Source organism: Nasonia vitripennis, chromosome 3 (assembly GCF_009193385.2).
Source record: "Nasonia vitripennis strain AsymCx chromosome 3, Nvit_psr_1.1, whole genome shotgun sequence".
Taxonomy (NCBI): Eukaryota; Metazoa; Arthropoda; class Insecta; order Hymenoptera; family Pteromalidae; genus Nasonia; species Nasonia vitripennis.
In genome coordinates, this window is record NC_045759.1 from 14245780 (window position 1) to 14262517 (window position 16738).

Genomic DNA, 16738 nt, shown 5'->3' on the forward strand with positions numbered 1-16738 from the left:
CGCGTTGATGTCTATCGATTCGGAAGCTATTGCTTGACGACGTAATGTCACGTGATGGTATACGTTATGTGTGAGATGATTATCAGAGCATATCGCATAATACGATGAGCCTACAATCCGATCCAGTCAATTCCGCATTCGATTCCTTAAAATAGAATACAAGACTGCACGGCCGCGGAAAAAAGCCCAGCCGAGCGTGAATATAACTTTTAAATATCGCCGGCGTTCGATTAAAGCGAAATCCGATCCCGATAAGCTCTGCGCTCGAGACCCCGCGTAGAGTCTCGAAATTTCGGCGCACAATATAATGACGATGATAATAAATAAAAAAGCAAATGAATTTCGAGCATAGTATCTCGGCGCTGCAGGTATTGAGAGTAACCCAAACAAAATAAATGCCCCAACGAGGCACAAAGAAGTTAACGTATAGGCTACTTTAATTTTGCGCAAATGGGATGAGATTCCGCGAGCCGGTCTGCACAGTGGTCCCTCTGTCTCGAGGACGGCACTGGAAAGAAAGCGGCTCGTTGTCTCTATTCCCTTTGACGGAGATATATATATATATATATATATATATATAACGAATTAATAATTCCACGGGCGGAATTGAGTGCCTTCGAGAGAAAAGTGATCGAAGATTAAAATTTGTCGTATCGTATTATAGTGCGCTTATTAAGGAACGTCGCTTTGTCGTCGAGTGGAGGCTGCTGCCTCTGCTGGAATTATCGAATCGTCAATCTTTTTGCAATCTTTTCTCCCCCCCCCCCCCTCTCAAGATAGACACAATGGCATTGTTGTAACTCAATTCGCCATCACGATAAAGTCCGCCTAATGAGCCAATAACTCCATCAAAAACCCTCCTCCCCTGACGAAAAAAAACGACTGCAGTAATCTCCATCGACAGGAGTTCCTGCACAGAAATCCAACGCATTAACCACCGACACCCACATCCATACAGCAGCAGCAGGGCTGCACTGACGAGCCATTAGCCCAGGGCAGTCACGCGATCCGCCACTTTCCTCGTCTCCGGCCGAGGGACGTTTCCGGCATTTCAGCGGCCCTTTACCCTTCTTCTTCTGCTTCTTCTCTTCTTCTTCTTCTTCTTCTTGGGCTTCTTATTCGTGCCGTTTTCTCGCGTCGTTAATGCGCCCGCCGCCGCGACGACGACGTCTGTTTGAGAGAAGGTTTTCTTTTGGCTTTTGACATGTGCGGTGGAGCCGAGATTCAGCCCTACTGGATTAGGGCTTTGTGTCTCCCTCGCCGAGAGATTTCTCCAACGGGGTGTCTGGTAGACCCACTTTTCTTCGCCTCTTTCTTCCGTCTAGGTTTTTGTAACGCGGTGTGCAGTGCTGCTGTAACAAGGCACTTACGCTTGATGAATTAACGCGTCGGCTGCTGGTGCGTATCTAAATGCTTCTCCGCAAAAGTGTAATCGGATTAATGGACTTTTTTCGTTGGATTAATTAAAAGGCGTTCGTACTAAACGTGTGTTGTATTCTTCTCTGTATGCACGGACGATCTATTACTATTTATAGAATCGCACGAGACCGCGAGAAATGACTTTTATTGATGGTCAATATATCAGCGCGACTTTTGAAGAAAAGGCGACTCGTCAAAAAATCAAAGCAATAAATCACGCTTCAATACACTGCATATACACTCGAACGCGTCTCTGAAAAGAGTCCGGCGTTTTATTAGATGAAAACATGCAATTGTCCAACTGCCATTGATCCTCGTTCTGTCGTCGCATCATCGAGCTGCACTGCCACACACATATAACGCATCGACGTTTTACGAGAGAGTTCTACGCTCGAGTGGCATAGTTATATACGCAGTAGCACTTTGATTACAGTCGTTGCGTACAGAGAGAGAGAGAGAGAGAGAGAGAGAGAGAGAGAGAGAGAGAGAGTATATCGCGCTCGTAGAATTTCCAATGCGTGTGTAGGACAAAAATCGATAGCGTTTCGGTATTACGCACGCAGGACGTTCATGTATCCTCCGCTAGTCATATATATCTTATAGGTCTTGAGAGGCGTAGCTTAAGGTTATGAACATTCTCAACATTCACATTTCACTTCAATTGACGCGTATCATAATCGATTAACCTCAGAGCGGCGGAAATTCAAGCGATATACCCCGACACCAGAGCTTCTGTCTCGTTCGCGAATCAGACACGAGCCAACTCCTAGAATTTCAAGGACGCGATATCCCGCGCGTTATTCCTCTACGTATACGTATACACACATCCTCGGAGTAGGAAATGCATTTAAGCGAATTTATCGCGCGGGCGATTTTTATCCCCCGCGAATATTTTCAAGGTCGCGCGCCTCTCCGGGTGAGTCACTCTAGAAGTCGTTATTCCCCGCCCCGAGAAATCATCCCACGCGTCATAAATCGTCCGCAATAATCTCACCCCCAGTAGCGCGAAAGACCTCGTATGAAAGTCGCATCATCGCGGCGAACCAACAGCTGGGCGGCGAAAAAACTTCGCCGCGCAGTCGCGTCGTATAAAAATGAGTCATCTCGTACGGCGATACTACGCGAGGCTCTAATTGATGTGACAAAGCTCGATCGGCGGGAAAAAATGCTACGAGCTTTATCGCGCGAACGTCCATTTATAGTAATATACAGCGACGAGTGTTATATGGGACAGTGGGATAGGTCATTCGGAAGGGACGCGAAGACTCGACGGAAAATCACTTATACCCGCCGCCGTCGCTGTGACGTCGAGCTTTTATTATTGTGTGTGTGTGTGTGTGTGTGTGTGTATTAGTAGTCGAGGCCACCGCGCGAATTATTGGACGATATCGACGCTGTTCGCGAGTTGTTTAACCGGGTTCGTTATTACTTTCAGATGCTATACTATAGCTGTCCGCAACTATTTCATCCATTGACGCGGCATACAAATGAAATCATTAGGCCGGAAGAAGCCCTGTAGTCATGGTATATGACAGCGACAAAATCATTCGCGCAGCTTTAATATCAGAAACTTCTATAAAGCAAATATTTCATAAGCCGCTGAATATTCATGCCGCGTGCGCGCGAGCCGGGAAAGTCCGGGGGATATCAAATTAAAACTGACATTTTTCTTGCAACGATCCAATTATACGCGAAATAACTCCATTCTCCGGGAATAACAAAGAGACGCGCCCCCGCGGCTGCTCTCCCTCTCTCGGCCCTTTCTCATCCTAAACTATATCAATTCCGCGGCGAGAGAAGCGTCATTTAAAAAGAGACGACCACTCCTCGGAAAGACATCGCGAATTAAATATAATATCGCAGCTAGCGGGCCGTTAATTAAAAAGAACTGGAACAATGCCGCGCGCCGGAATTAGCGCGATACACTGCGACGACGGCACACACACACACACGTGTGCAAAGAAAAAAAAGAAGCGTATAAAGAGCTTGCAAGAGAGAGGGAGAGAGAGAGAGGAGAAAAGAAAAAGGAATCAGAAAGTGCGCAGTGTCGCCCGACCCTTCAGGGCTCTTTCGGCCAAGGTCGTCATCTGCTCTCGTTTCCTCCAGGTACGTATATAGTGGCTTTCTTCTCCAGTATATATGTACACACACACACACATACGTGGATATATAGCCTCGCGGCAGCGGCCGAAAATACGTATACAGATATACACACGCAAGCTCAAGCTCGAAGAAACCGGCCTTTGTTACTATACACACGCTATCCTCCTTCTACCCATCGAAGGGTTGGAGCTCGAGAAAATTGAGGAAGCGCGGAATAGGCAAATCAATAGTCTTATGGCCCACCATTCGCTATCTCTCTTCTCCTTTTCCTTCGATCTTCATCTTCGCTGAAGAACGTTTTTGTTACCCCGACCGATCGAGAGAAGAGGGTTCGATGAAGGAAAGCTCGCGCTGCGATGCGTTCTTCCAATTAAGCTTCACTCGATCACGCTATCGAATTCTAATAAAACGAGCTCGCCGCGCGAGATTAAACACATTTCTGGCGGACTCGGATGGGCGCGCGAGCGCGAAAATCAATCAGAGGCTCGATCGCGTATTTCTCGAGAAAGGAAGCTGCCTGTGCCGCTGCAGTCTATTTTCTCCTCTGTTCTTACTCTCTCGCGCGCAAAAAGCGAAGGCCGAGTGGAAAGAGAGGAGATGAATATTGGACGTTCTATTTAGAATCGAGTGGACGACGACGACGAGAGACAGAGAGAGAGAGAGAGAGGGAGAATTGAGAGGCTGTTGCGTATTTCGCGAGCGTTGTTACTGTTATGCAGTTCATGCGAATGAGGATTCTTCTGGAAAACGCTGTATTGACGGGCGACGAATGCGCTGGAATCTTGTAGGAGAATTTTTAATTCGCGAAGATCGGTTTTTTGTTAAGGAACAATGCCGAGTTTCGCTCGAGCGAAACTACTTAGATCGTATTAAAAAATTCTCCCATATCTTTCGAAATCGAATCAACGCCTGCAGCACTTCCAATCCGACTCCGTGTGTAACCAATCAATCCACATCGCTCGAAAACTTCGGAAGCGTCGAGCGTTCGACCTAACTCCCCCGTAGACGGCACACCCACGCACCGTGCCCGATATCAAACGCGCAAGAAACTGCGCCAGACACGCAAGGCGCCTCGCACGCGTCGTTTCTCCGTCGAAACATCCCGGAAAACTGCTCCCCGATGTTCCCCCGGTACATATAGCGTGGGTGGCGCAAGGTTTATACCCCGAGTCCAATCCCTATCCAACAGCGCGCGATGTACCGGAGATTCACGTGGAAGTATTAACCTGGCACGCCATAGGCTATCGCGTGGGTGCCGCTCTGCATATACACAGTGCTGCATATATATATATATATATATATATATATATATATATATATATATATATGCAGGCGCATATAAGGGAACAATTACATCGGGTCGAGGCGTGAATTATCGGGGTATCCTATGCGGATTTTCCATTGACCCGGAGGTTTGCGCGCGGAATTAACTCGCGACGGGGGGATGTTGTATAGGTGTAAGTTATGGCTGCGGCGAGAGACCTTGGAGCTGTCGCTGCGGAAACTTTGGCGGTGCGCGGCGATTTTTCACTTTTATCGTGGCAAAGTGCCGGGGAACAGTTGCCGAAGGGCCGCGCGAGAGCGTCTTTGTGGGGAGATTTATTCGCTCGGTATGTAGGTATTGCTGAAGAGGAGATTATCGTTATGGCTTGTAATTGTCGTCTGTTGTAGATATTCTATAGAATTTTCAATCATACGCTTCAATATACAGTGCCCCTAATGCACGGCCTTTTACGAAGACAAAGCGCTCCTTCTGAGAGAGCAGCAGCAGTGCATGAATCCAAGAGAATCAAGTTCGCCTACAACCTCAGTGGGCCGAACATCGACAGTTCCAACAAAGCCCGCACATTCAATTTGACGTCCATTCGATTTATTATGCATGTATATACGGACTGAGAGAAAAGAATCCTTGTCGCAAAGGATTCGCGACTTAACCACAGCTTATTTTTCATCTATTTGCTGCAAACGAAAATTTCTTCATAGTAAGAGAAGAATTCTTAACTATTAAGGATTTAGGCATTTTTGAGCGATTGTGGCGCACTGTCGGCAAAGACTTATCGACCGAGTGCAGCAACAGCGCGACTACGCGAGGTGTCGAAATGTGTCGGCTGCAATCGGAGACCCGTGCATGCGTTTATACTATTTCACGCGTGATACTTGTGCTTTTTTTACGTACTTACGTCGAAGATTCTGTATGCATAAACACATCATTCGAATATATTTTGCAAAAGCAAAGAATCTTTCAACATCGAATAGTCTCAGAGCGATACTAAATGATAATAAGAAGTGAAAACAAGTAATTATAAAGTGCTAGTGATTTTACGTCGACGGAAAGAAAGTTACGAAAATCAAAAAATCTGAAAACCTAACTGTTAAGACGCTTGGATTTGTCCATATTTTAATCCAATTTTATTAACAGTTAAGAATTCTTCTTTGCGTCAAGGATTCTGTTCTCTCAGTGATACCCGAGTCTCAGGGCTGCGCGCACAAAGGACCGCGTCCTCTCCGCACAGAAGGCAAAGAAAGCTCCAAAGCCGAAAGCTCTCCCGATCGAAAATAAAAATCTCAAAGCCGCGCGCACGACGTCTATATATTTCTCGGCTAATATACACACAGTGAAAAGTGTGTATAGCAAAGGCGCAGGGAGCACCATAGGATGAGCCAATGGCCCTTTTTTCCGTTTTCCTAGAGCTTCACCGGCGATAAGCTCGGCACGCCTGGCTATATAAACGCGAATTTTTCCGATTCTACGGCGCCTCAAAAGCCCTGCGGCGAAAAAAGCCTTTCGGCGCCCCGCTGGCTTCTTCTTCTTCTTCTTCGTGCTGAGCTGGCCCGAAAAGACGCTGGAAACTGGAGCTCGCGCCGAATTCTTTGCGCAGGTCAAAGGCGTATCAGCCGAGCCTGGATTTTTAATTTCGAAAATTCGAGCTGGATTAAAAAAAAAAAGTACTTTCGGGTGATATCATCCCTAAGGCCAGACGTTCTCTATTTTTAGATGCCCGGTTATCGATTCCAAAGTTCCGCGCCAATGTCGCGAGGATCAAGATGGGCGTTAGATTTTTCTGGACACCGGCCCAACGCGAAATTTACGTGCGAGGCGATAAAGGCTGTGATATTTTCTGATCGATAGCCAAACTCTCGCGGGAAAATTAACAACGAGGCGACTAACAGCGTTGCAGATAGAATATGTTAGACAGGAAATTGCAGAGCTTCTCTCCGCTGCAGGTAACTTTTTATCCGACGAGAGTAGCAAAAAAGAAGTTGTACACTCGCGGCTAACGGAAAAGGGTCCATCAGAGAGAGAGAGAGAGCCGAGCTATCCTCGTCGGTCTCTCTCTCTCTCTCTCAAATTAAGTGGCTTCCTACAGCCGCGAATCAGTTCACCTTGAGAGAGAGAGAGAGAGAAACGAAAATTGCAATGTAGCCTCCCTCTCTCAAATGAAGTACGTCTCACGTGCTTCAGCTCTCGAGAGCGATCGCGGCTAAATTGCCTCTCGCGCGGCGCGTCATTGATTGGATCGGTCAGTCAGAGTTAACCACCAAATAAGTTATAGCAAATACACTTGCGCAATTTCTCGTTTAGCTCTGCGGTTATCATATCGAAGTATAAAAATAAAAGGAAAAAACTCACCGTGAATGGTGATCTCGGTGTCTTTCTCGAGCTCGTAAAGCCTGAGCGCCTCGTCGAGCTCCTGCTGCGAGGCTATGCGACAAGGATCGCCCTCGTCGTCGACCCACTTCATAGTGAATTGATCGGAGGACGGGCCGGTAGCGTCGAAGTTGCAGATCGCTCGCATCTCCTCGCGCAGCTTGTCCACGCTGATGCCCGCGGTGATGTACGTGATCTGGACCTCTCTGCCAAGCACATCGACAGCTTTATATATAGCTATACGCGTATACGCGAGATTATAAGCGTCAGCGTAATCAGCGGATCGATTTCCACCTGTTTTTCGCTGCTTCTCAATTAACGAGCTTGCTGCTGCAGCAACGAGTCTTAATTAGGGATGCGCCGCTGACGCTGCGGGCTTTTTCCTGTGCGCGACGTGATTAAGCTCTGCCTTTCTCATTGCCTGTTTCGGCTATATATATATATATATATATATATATATATATGTGTGTGTGTGTGTGTGTGTGTGTGTGGCGCTTTTTATCGGAGCCGAAAAGCTCGAGGTGCTTAGGATCAGGCTTGGAGGAGTAATGTAATTTCGAAACTTGGAAAGTCGAAGTTTCGCGGTATTAATAGGTTGATTCATACAGTGAGCAATATATAGCTATGGATGTATTAATAAAGTTGAGAGCTATTATCTGTCGCAATGCATCATAATTATTATTACTGAAGCGATTATTATCCACGAGTTTCCTAATATCTTTCCTAATCTTTCCTAAAATTAATTAAGAATCATCGCGACGCCTGTCAATACACAGGCTCCGACTGTTTATCCGCCGCGACATGAGCAATATACGCAAACTTCTCTCCCACGCGCAATATACACGGTGACATCTGTGAGCAACGACAGCCGATAAAGAAAGCCAAGAGAAAGAGACAAAGGGCGATCAATTCGTCGCCGGAAACTCTTTTTTCATCGCGCAGTCTCTTCCGGCCGTGTCTCGTAATCGCGCGAAAAATCTCGTGGATGGATCTCGGCCTGTCATTGTTACACGACCGCAATTTTTCCCCTATGATTGATTTTCGCGTGCAGTCGTTATTATTTCACGTCGGGGCGGAAATTAACGAGCGGAATTTATCCGTGTGTATTCTGGCTTGTCGCGCACTGAATATGGAAACAGATATTGCTATAATTAGGATGGCCATGACGCGTCGCATCGCAATTTCGAGTATAGTCGATGTGCATCGGTGCAGCTTTCGAAAATAGATTGATTCGCGGATGCCTTTACAATTAGCTGAATTAATTATCATAACAGGTATGCTGCTATCGATGTTGACCCGAAATTATAAATAATTTGATAACCGGAAACGTCGAGCTGATCAGCGTTCGACGCGAGCCGAAATGTCAACATTCTTCAACATACTTGTCAGACGCGAGAAGTAGGTTAATTGTTCGAAAGACGTCACGCGTAGCGACTACTTTTGCAAACGCTTCTCTAAAAGCCATTAATAACCAAATACGCGGAGCGCGCGTCAGTTCCTCGGAGAGTAAATAAAAATTTCACGCGACCCATAGACTTCATATTCCTCCGCGAAAACCGCGATCACTGCGCGAGAAAATTCAAAATTCAAATCTCCCTCCGTAACCAGAGTTCGAAAACAATTCCAGCTTCATGATTTATTCGTGGTTTAATCAACTTTCGCTCGACTGCTTCGTTAAAGCTTTCACGAGCAATTAATACAACCAGAGAAATATCAACGTTACTCACCCATTGTAGACGATCTTCACGCGGATGTCGTCGGTCTCCGTCGTCTGGGTGGGCATCCTCGGACGCTGAGGCCGCGCTCCCTTGCCTGCAACACGCATTGCAAGCCACATTACTACAGCGATAGCCACACTACTGCCATACACGACGTACACAACGTTACAACATTCGCATCGCGCAGATATTATAGTGGGAGTAGCCGCTTCGATCGAGATAAGGCTCCACCTGCTAAACGCTATATTTACCCGCACACGTTATACACATGTACAGAGAGAGAGAGAGAGAGAGAGAGAGAGAGAGAGAGAGAGAGAGAGAGAGAGAGAGGAGCGCGTGCTGCACGTATCATTATCGGTCGAGAGCTTTTCTGCTCTCTCGCTTACGTAAGCGCGCTTTCGCTCCGCACGTAGATTCTATAACGTTTATTATTAGTCGAAGCAACGTCTTCGGCGGCCGTTTAATGCGACTTTTGATTTTTGATTAATCGAGCGTTGAGTGAATTAGCGGGAGCGAGAATTCGGTTGTTTGCGCTCGCCGCGGGGGGTTGATATCGCGTTGCGTGTTTTGAGGCGTGGAAGTATAAGAGGAGAAGAAAAGCCAGAGAATCACTCACACATGTTATATCGAGGAAATGTAAAAGAAATCTGTCGAAGTGTATTTACACTGATGTCCAGCAGCGCGAGCGAATCTCTGCCGCGAGCCTCGTGCGCTATTCCTGGCGAGAGATGTTCGCTCTCTCGACCGAACGCACACGAGCGAATACGCTGAGAGCAGCGGTCGCCAAAAAAAGAACAAGGCTCAGCCGGAATACCTCTTCGTTACAATATTCGACCGGTAATATAGGTACAAGCTGCTCCGTCATCATTGGTACCATACACTCAAGTTCAAGGCAGCCGCAGCCCACTATACTGTATACACTCACCCTTGAAAACCTTGCGCAGGCTCATCTGCAGCAAGAGGTTCGAGTTGAGGAAGAAGAGCTGCTCGCTCTTGCGCGACTTGCTCAACAGCAGGACGTACTGGGCCGACGCCATGCACGTGAAGTATAGCAACTGTCGCTTCGTTGTTTATTATCGTTATCGTGTAGGTACAAGTACTGTGTGCGCTTTTCTCGCGCACGGCTCCTAATCGATCTGTTATTCGTCGTCGGAGCTGGTAGTCTTGGAGACGCGCGAAGGTTGTCGTCGACGAGGTCGGATTAAATTTCTCGAGAGATGGAAAAAGCTCGCGTACAGTTATGAAACGAGGCTCGATGACGTGCCGGCTGCTGTTTTGCGGAGACAGGCGAGAAAGTTTTGAGTGCTTTTAATGCCTTTTTGGAGGGACAAAAAATGTCTGCTAGGGCGATAAATACTTTCGAGGAGGGAGTATTTACGCCTGATTGGCCTGTCCAGCGCTGATGGATTTATCGAAAATCCAGCCGAGCTCGCGGCGCTGTTTCTGCGCAGCCGCTTATAATTACAATTCGGAATGCTAATTCCGCGCCCCGCGACGTTCTGTGATAATGGCCTCGTTCAAATCGCTGCCTCTACATGCCGTCTACGAGAATACACATGATACACAGCGAGGGAAATCCCGCGCGAACCCGAGGGCGCAGAATCTCACGCAGGCGCCCTACACGTCCCCGAAGCGCACGTGCTCTCTGCACTACAGCACACCGTGTGTCCGAAAAAGCCGGTACTCGGCTCCGTTATAGCGGCTACGAAACGTCTCGGAAAAAGGCTAGCGCGCGACTGCGGAAAAAGCACATCAGCCGTGCGTGCGGCGACATGACACACGGACGCATATAGCCGCGCACACATACACGTGGAGAGTCACAGAGCAGCGCGACCACCGCTAACCGAATCGAACTGGACCGTCGTCGTCGTCGTCGTCGTCGTCGTCGTCGCTGGGATCTCTCTGAGCATCTAATTGTCCCCTCTTTAATGTCAATTAACCTCGTTTGCGCGTGGCCGCCGACGTGTATGTACGTGGCTGTGTGAGCACACTCGCCTCTCTCTATACTCACCGAGTGCATCGTTCACGCACACACAGACTCGCGGGCAAGAATGTGTGCTGAAGCCTATAGCCGAGAGGCTAGTGAGTGTATACCTCGCCGCGAGGAGGTACAAGGCAACACACGCGTATATATATATATATATATATATATATATATATCTATATATATATATATATATATATCTATCTATATCTATACATACTCGCTGCGCGCTCCAAGTGTCTGACTCACCGTGCTGCTCGAACAACGACATATAAAAGCGCCTTGGGCCTGTCGCTCTGGGAGTATAGGGCCCCGGGGCCTGGTTGTCCTCCTCCTCCTCCTTCTCCTCCTCTGCTGCTCCTGGAGCCGCTACGAAAATCGCGCACTACACGCACTGTGCGCACCCACTCTTTGGATTACGTCTCGACGCTGCTGCTGCTGCTGTGTATCACTATCCTCGACTTAATCAGCACAACACACGGAGAGAGAGAGAGAGAGAGAGACCACGCGCTCGCCGGTACACACAGCCGCACCAGACACGAGAGAATCAGCGGGCGAATTCCTCACAGGACGAGAGAGAGAGAGAGAGAGAGAGAGAGAGCGCCTTTTTCCACTGCGCGCGCGAGACGCAAACGGAGCTGCGGATGTTGTACCGTTTCTCGCCGAGAGAGAGAGAGAGAGTACACACTCGCACGAAGACGCGAGCGCGCAAACGACGTTCGCCAGGGGGTTAAACAGGTAGACGCGTTGTCAGCGCACCGCCATGCCTCGATCGCTTTGCGGGACGGACACCGGCGGCGCTTGGAATAGCGAGTTCACTCTTTTGCTATAGTAGCGCGCTTGGACGGCGGACCGGCGCACCTGGTCGTGATTGCGACGATGGAGGGCTGTGGGATGGGTACCGACCTGCCTCGATCGATGTGTGCGCGGCTAAGGCTGGAGAACGCGATGCGAGCAGGTGGTGCAGAAGGATGGTAAGTGAGCGACAGAGCTGGGGATCGTTTGCGGAGATGACGAAAGGTGGCGCTAGCTGGTGCTCGCGTGGGTGTGTTGGGATTATTCATTTCATTCTTCTTTCGATGAATGATTCAAAGAACGAATCCCCAATCAAACGCAGCACAACAGTCCTCGTCAACAATATCAATAATGTACAATAACGACGACGAGTTCCGACCTCGTTAATCCAAGGCAGCTTTCAGAAATTCAGAAACATACAAATGACGAAACTCCAACCGCCGCAGCGATTAACTCCATCTACGGTCGGCGCCCACGCGGCGATTACATTTTACAAAGCGCCGTCGAGCTTTTACCGTTACCCTCGATTGTTTCAATTGCTTTACGAGCTGCCTGATTCGAGATTATACTCGAAAAAACTAAGCGAAAAATTGAAAACGCATGCACAGCAATATCAAGGATCAAATTCGCCCATTCACAAGAAGTAGCAGAGTCTCTACAGCCGACGAGATAATTCAAAGCTCCGCACGCGGCATCGTGAGCCTTCAGCCTCGCTCAAAGCTCTCCTTGCCGCGCGCGCTCCGCACTAACGAGCGCGAGATCCTGCGAAAGTCATCAATCTTCGCTGATGCTCGGCCGCGCGTATCCTGGACAAAACGACCTTAGCGCCTATATTCTCGGGAACGGCGCGACAGGAGGGAGAGAAAGAGGAAGAGAGAAAAAAGGACTGCGCGGTATGTGTACAAGCGTGTATATATTGTAATCTCGGCGCGCAAAAGAACGCCTGTGTATACGGAGCGGCCGTTAAGAGCTTTTGTGTTAAATTTAACGGTATTATTCGAGCACTTGCAGCAAAAGAGAGAGAGAGAGAGAGAGAGAGAGAGAGAGAGAGAGAGAGAGAGAACGGCGATTAAGGCTTTGTTTCTAAATATAGGGAGAGGCTTTTCCGGGCAGCGATAATTAGTTTCAGGAGCAGGATTCATCTCGGCTTAGCTGTACTGTTTAACCGAGCGCTGGAAGCGACCGGTTGATGTACACGCATGAAAAAGCTCTCGAAAGCTGCGGCCGCTCGTGGAGCACATTACAGGTGCGCGCGTCTATTTCGATCGGCGAACTATTTAATTTCCAGATAGCTGCCCGCCCGCTGGCAATCGATAACCACCTGTCAGCCGGCTAATTCGCCATGAATAATGAAGCCGCGACGATGCACACAAGTTCATCCTCGATCCCTCCCGTGGCGCAGTGTCGTCGACCTCCCGTATAGAAAACCAGTCGTCGCGCGCGCATTTTTTCTCCCTCGTTTTGCACACACACACACACACAAGCTGCGCACAATGCGCGGCGATCGGTGGGCGACCTGTTCGAAAAACCAACAAGAGTATATAGAAAAGCTCGAGCAGTTTATTATCGACGTACACACACGGAGGCGCTAAAGGAAGCTCCCTTTGCCGCCTCGGCACGCATTAACATTCGAGGCACGCAAATCCTGGCCGCCGTGCCGTGGCTTTCTCTCTCCGCGCGCTGCACAAAGGATCTCAAGTCGCCCATTGTCACGGCGATGCGCGCACACACGTACGGGGTAGTAGTCCCCGCGAAAAGGCCAGTAATAGCATTCTCTCTCCCTCTCTCTCTCTCTCTCTCTCTCTCTCACCGCACACATACACAATGTGTGTGTGTGTGTGTGTGTGTAGCGCGATGAATATATCTATATCATTACGCTCCGCGCGCGCGGCGTGCCAACGAACTCTGCCGCATCATTTAGCTCCCTCTCGCTCGCTCCGCTTCTTCCGCGCTGTATATACATAACTCTCTCTCTCTCTCTCTCTCTCTCTCTCTCTCTCTCTCTCTCTCTCTCTCTCTCTCTCTCTCTTCGCGAGTTTCCCCTCTTTCCCGTGTTTGTACGTGTGCGCGTGTGCACGCACTCTTCATTCTTCCTTCTTCTTCGTCGTCGTCGACTCGGAATCGAGCGTGTCTTCTTCGTCTTGTTCTCCTGGCTTTTGCTGCCGCTGCTGTTTCTTATTTTGGTTATGGTGCTGCGCGCTCGCGAAATTTCGACTGACTCTGCAGCTTCTCGCGGAGAGAGAGAGGGAGAGAGAGAGGTGAAGTCTCTCTCTCTCTGGGGTAGCTGATGCAGCGGCGCATATAACGAAGACCGAGTGGTGTATTATTATCTCCGCTGTGGGGCTTTCGCGCTCGCGCTCTACTGCTCTCTACGCTTTTGCACTATAGTCGTGTCACGTTTATTAAAATTCGACGATATGTTGGCGAAGAGAAACGGGATAGTGAGATGAGAGAGAAAAAAAGGAGCGATGACCTTTTTATAATAGAAAGTTTGCGGCGGGATAGCCGGGAAGATATAGAGATACATTATTCAAAAGATCACGGGCCTTCCAAAAATAACTTTGGAAATCGACCTGCTCTATTATACCAACCGGTTACCTCTCGAATTTCGCAAGTCCTGCCTAGCGCATACATCGTGCGGCGGTGCACAAAGCAGATTATTATTTTCGACACAAAACATATTACACGCTATCACACCGCGACGGAATACCGAGAAACTTATCGAAATCCCCGGAATGAGTGCTATGATTGACCTTATCAGCGCGCAATAACTTTTCTCCGCATACACTATGACAATACTCCAGACGCATTCGTCAGGTTCGGTTGTTTTTTACGAGCGCACTGGTTCTTTCTTTTTTTTGTCCGCCTTCCTCGTTCGTTCTTCGCCTTTCTCGACTGCAGCGCAGTGTATTATGTACGCATTCTTCTTGATGTGTGCGCCGGTTGCGCGTCCTCCTCTTATTGAATCATGCGTGTATGTTGTTGACGATTGGGATTGTGTACGTTTTGAATTTTTCGGTGCGGGATTTATAAATTGGGCCTGTGTGTTGATGCGATGAGGATGTTCGTGTTGGAGTTTTTGTTAAAACTTAGTTTTAGTATTTTGAAACATTATTCAGTTCTAGTTTTATTGTAGCTGGGAAAAACCCGAGAACAGACGCCCCGCGGTCTGTTTGTTGCCTAAGAAAAATACGTGCGACAAACACGGCAATTAGGGATTAAGAAGGATACCCAGGTGGGCAGCGGGGGCTATTAAGAAGGGTCCGTCCGCTCACGCTTCGGCTGCGTCCCTCCTGCGATCAGCCGTAGGACCGCGTCACCGAGGTATTGTAATACCCTCAGCGGAGGATAGCAGTTAGTTCTGTCCGAATCGAGCAAGCGAGCAGTTGTCCAGTCGAACGCTTCACTGACATCAGACTAGGCTGTCATACTTGTATTAATTTCTCGTTCCTTTTTGTATTAATAAATATATTCACCGTGAGAAGTCATATACCCTGCTTGATTATTTTATTGCAACAGTTCGTATTGATGTGGGGATGTTGTTGCGCCAATAATTTGCGAATATATAATAGGCCGTTATTATGCTTATACGTGGGTATTCATCAACTGGAATAATTTCAGCAAAGCATCCCTGATAGAAAATCGACTCTATTTTTGGGCAGAATTTCTGGTAGTTCTCAAAAGTACTATCAGAAATTCGTTTCAGAGTATATTTCCAGTAATTTCCGACAATCTCCTCATTTTAACACGAGTTGGAGTGAAATTCCGCCCAGAAATAGGGTCAATTTTCTCTCAGCGATATACTGACCAAAAATTAAGGATAAGAATCTCCTAATTAAATCCCAAGGAGAAAAAAAACATCCAGTTTTCTCACGCACCGCGTCCAATCCCAACCCGCAGTAAACGTGCACTTAAAAACGCAAAACAATTTTGCATCGGTCGCTCGATACGAATCTTATAAATACTCGCGAGCTCTTATGCGCATATACATATATATAGGCGCACGTATACACCTCTACGGCGGTCACTGACGAGCCTCCTATATTTTTCCTAACGATGCGCAGCTCTATTCAATAGACTCTATTGTTGTTGCTCGGCCCGTAGCAATTTATATTCCCGGTGCGCTGCTTACCGCATTCTGCCGTGTTTGCGGCGAAAAGGAGAAGGGAAGGATGAGAGGTGCGAAAGGGTTACGCGAACACTTGCAGCTTATCGGGAGACGATCGGAGTGTAATGACCTTGGGCGCGGTGGAGTGTGTTTTCAGTAAAGAAGAATGTAAAAAATCAAAAAGATTTACGCTCAAGCATCCGCGTGTCTCCCCAATCCGCGGAAACACCCACGTCGATCCAAAACAAAAAGGCGACGGACGAAAATAGTCAAAGAAAAAAAAAGCCAGCCAGACAATGCGACGGGAGTCCGCTCGATATAAAAGATCATGGACGCCATATCGTCGCGTCTCGGCCGACGCCCCAAAATGATCGTCGTCGCGTCTCGGCGTCTGCGTAAACAGCCAGACCGTGGCGGCTGCGACAACCCTCCACACCGGCGCACGAGACATCGGGGTGACTTGCCAGACGTCTGGCTTCGACGCACACACTGGCCTAGTCTTTCCGGAATCCAAAGTATCACGCGGGGGCTGTTTGTTTGCCGGGCTAGACAGACAGAGAGAGAGAGAGAGAGAGAGAGAGAGAGAGAGAGAGAGAGACGGCTGCGGATTATACCGCAGGCCAGACACGTGCGCGATCGAGTCGGGGTAGGGGGCTCGCTTTATACAGGGGTGGATTTCGGCGAGTCAGAGGGGTGGGATTATTTCTTTCCGCCTTTTGTACACGTGCCTCTTGACCTTCATTCGGCTCCTGGTCGTGCTATGCCTTCAGAGAGTTTCAATCGTATTATTATACATTTTGAAAAAGGTATTATTAGCATGAAAAATACGAAGCTCCTCGGCGTGAAGAGCCCAACACCGCGAATCAGACCTCTCGCTCGGCTCCTAGACGCTTCACCACGAGATAAAAAACTTCCTCTCTCTTCTATCTCGCCGTCGCATCTCTCACCTCCTCGGCGTGTCT

General features: G+C 48.4%; 1 protein-coding gene across 4 annotated transcripts in view; it reads right to left on the reverse strand.

The window, feature by feature from the left end:
• LOC100117679 (atypical protein kinase C) overlaps positions 1-16738 on the reverse strand; it is a 69549-nt gene that overhangs the window by 29584 nt on the left and 23227 nt on the right. Inside the window, exons 1-3 of one of the 4 annotated variants that reach the window (XM_031927745.2) lie at positions 11123-11658; positions 8899-8983; positions 7154-7377 (exon numbers count right to left, since the gene is read on the reverse strand). In XM_031927745.2, coding sequence (XP_031783605.1) covers positions 7154-7377; positions 8899-8983; positions 11123-11144 — 331 coding nt within the window. In that variant the 5' untranslated portion in view covers positions 11145-11658. Of the gene's footprint in view, positions 1-7153; positions 7378-8898; positions 8984-9505; positions 9616-9814; positions 10623-11122; positions 11659-16738 lie in introns of those variants that run through there. The other 3 variants (XM_031927744.2, XM_032598442.1, XM_031927746.2) reach the window with 3 other exon arrangements.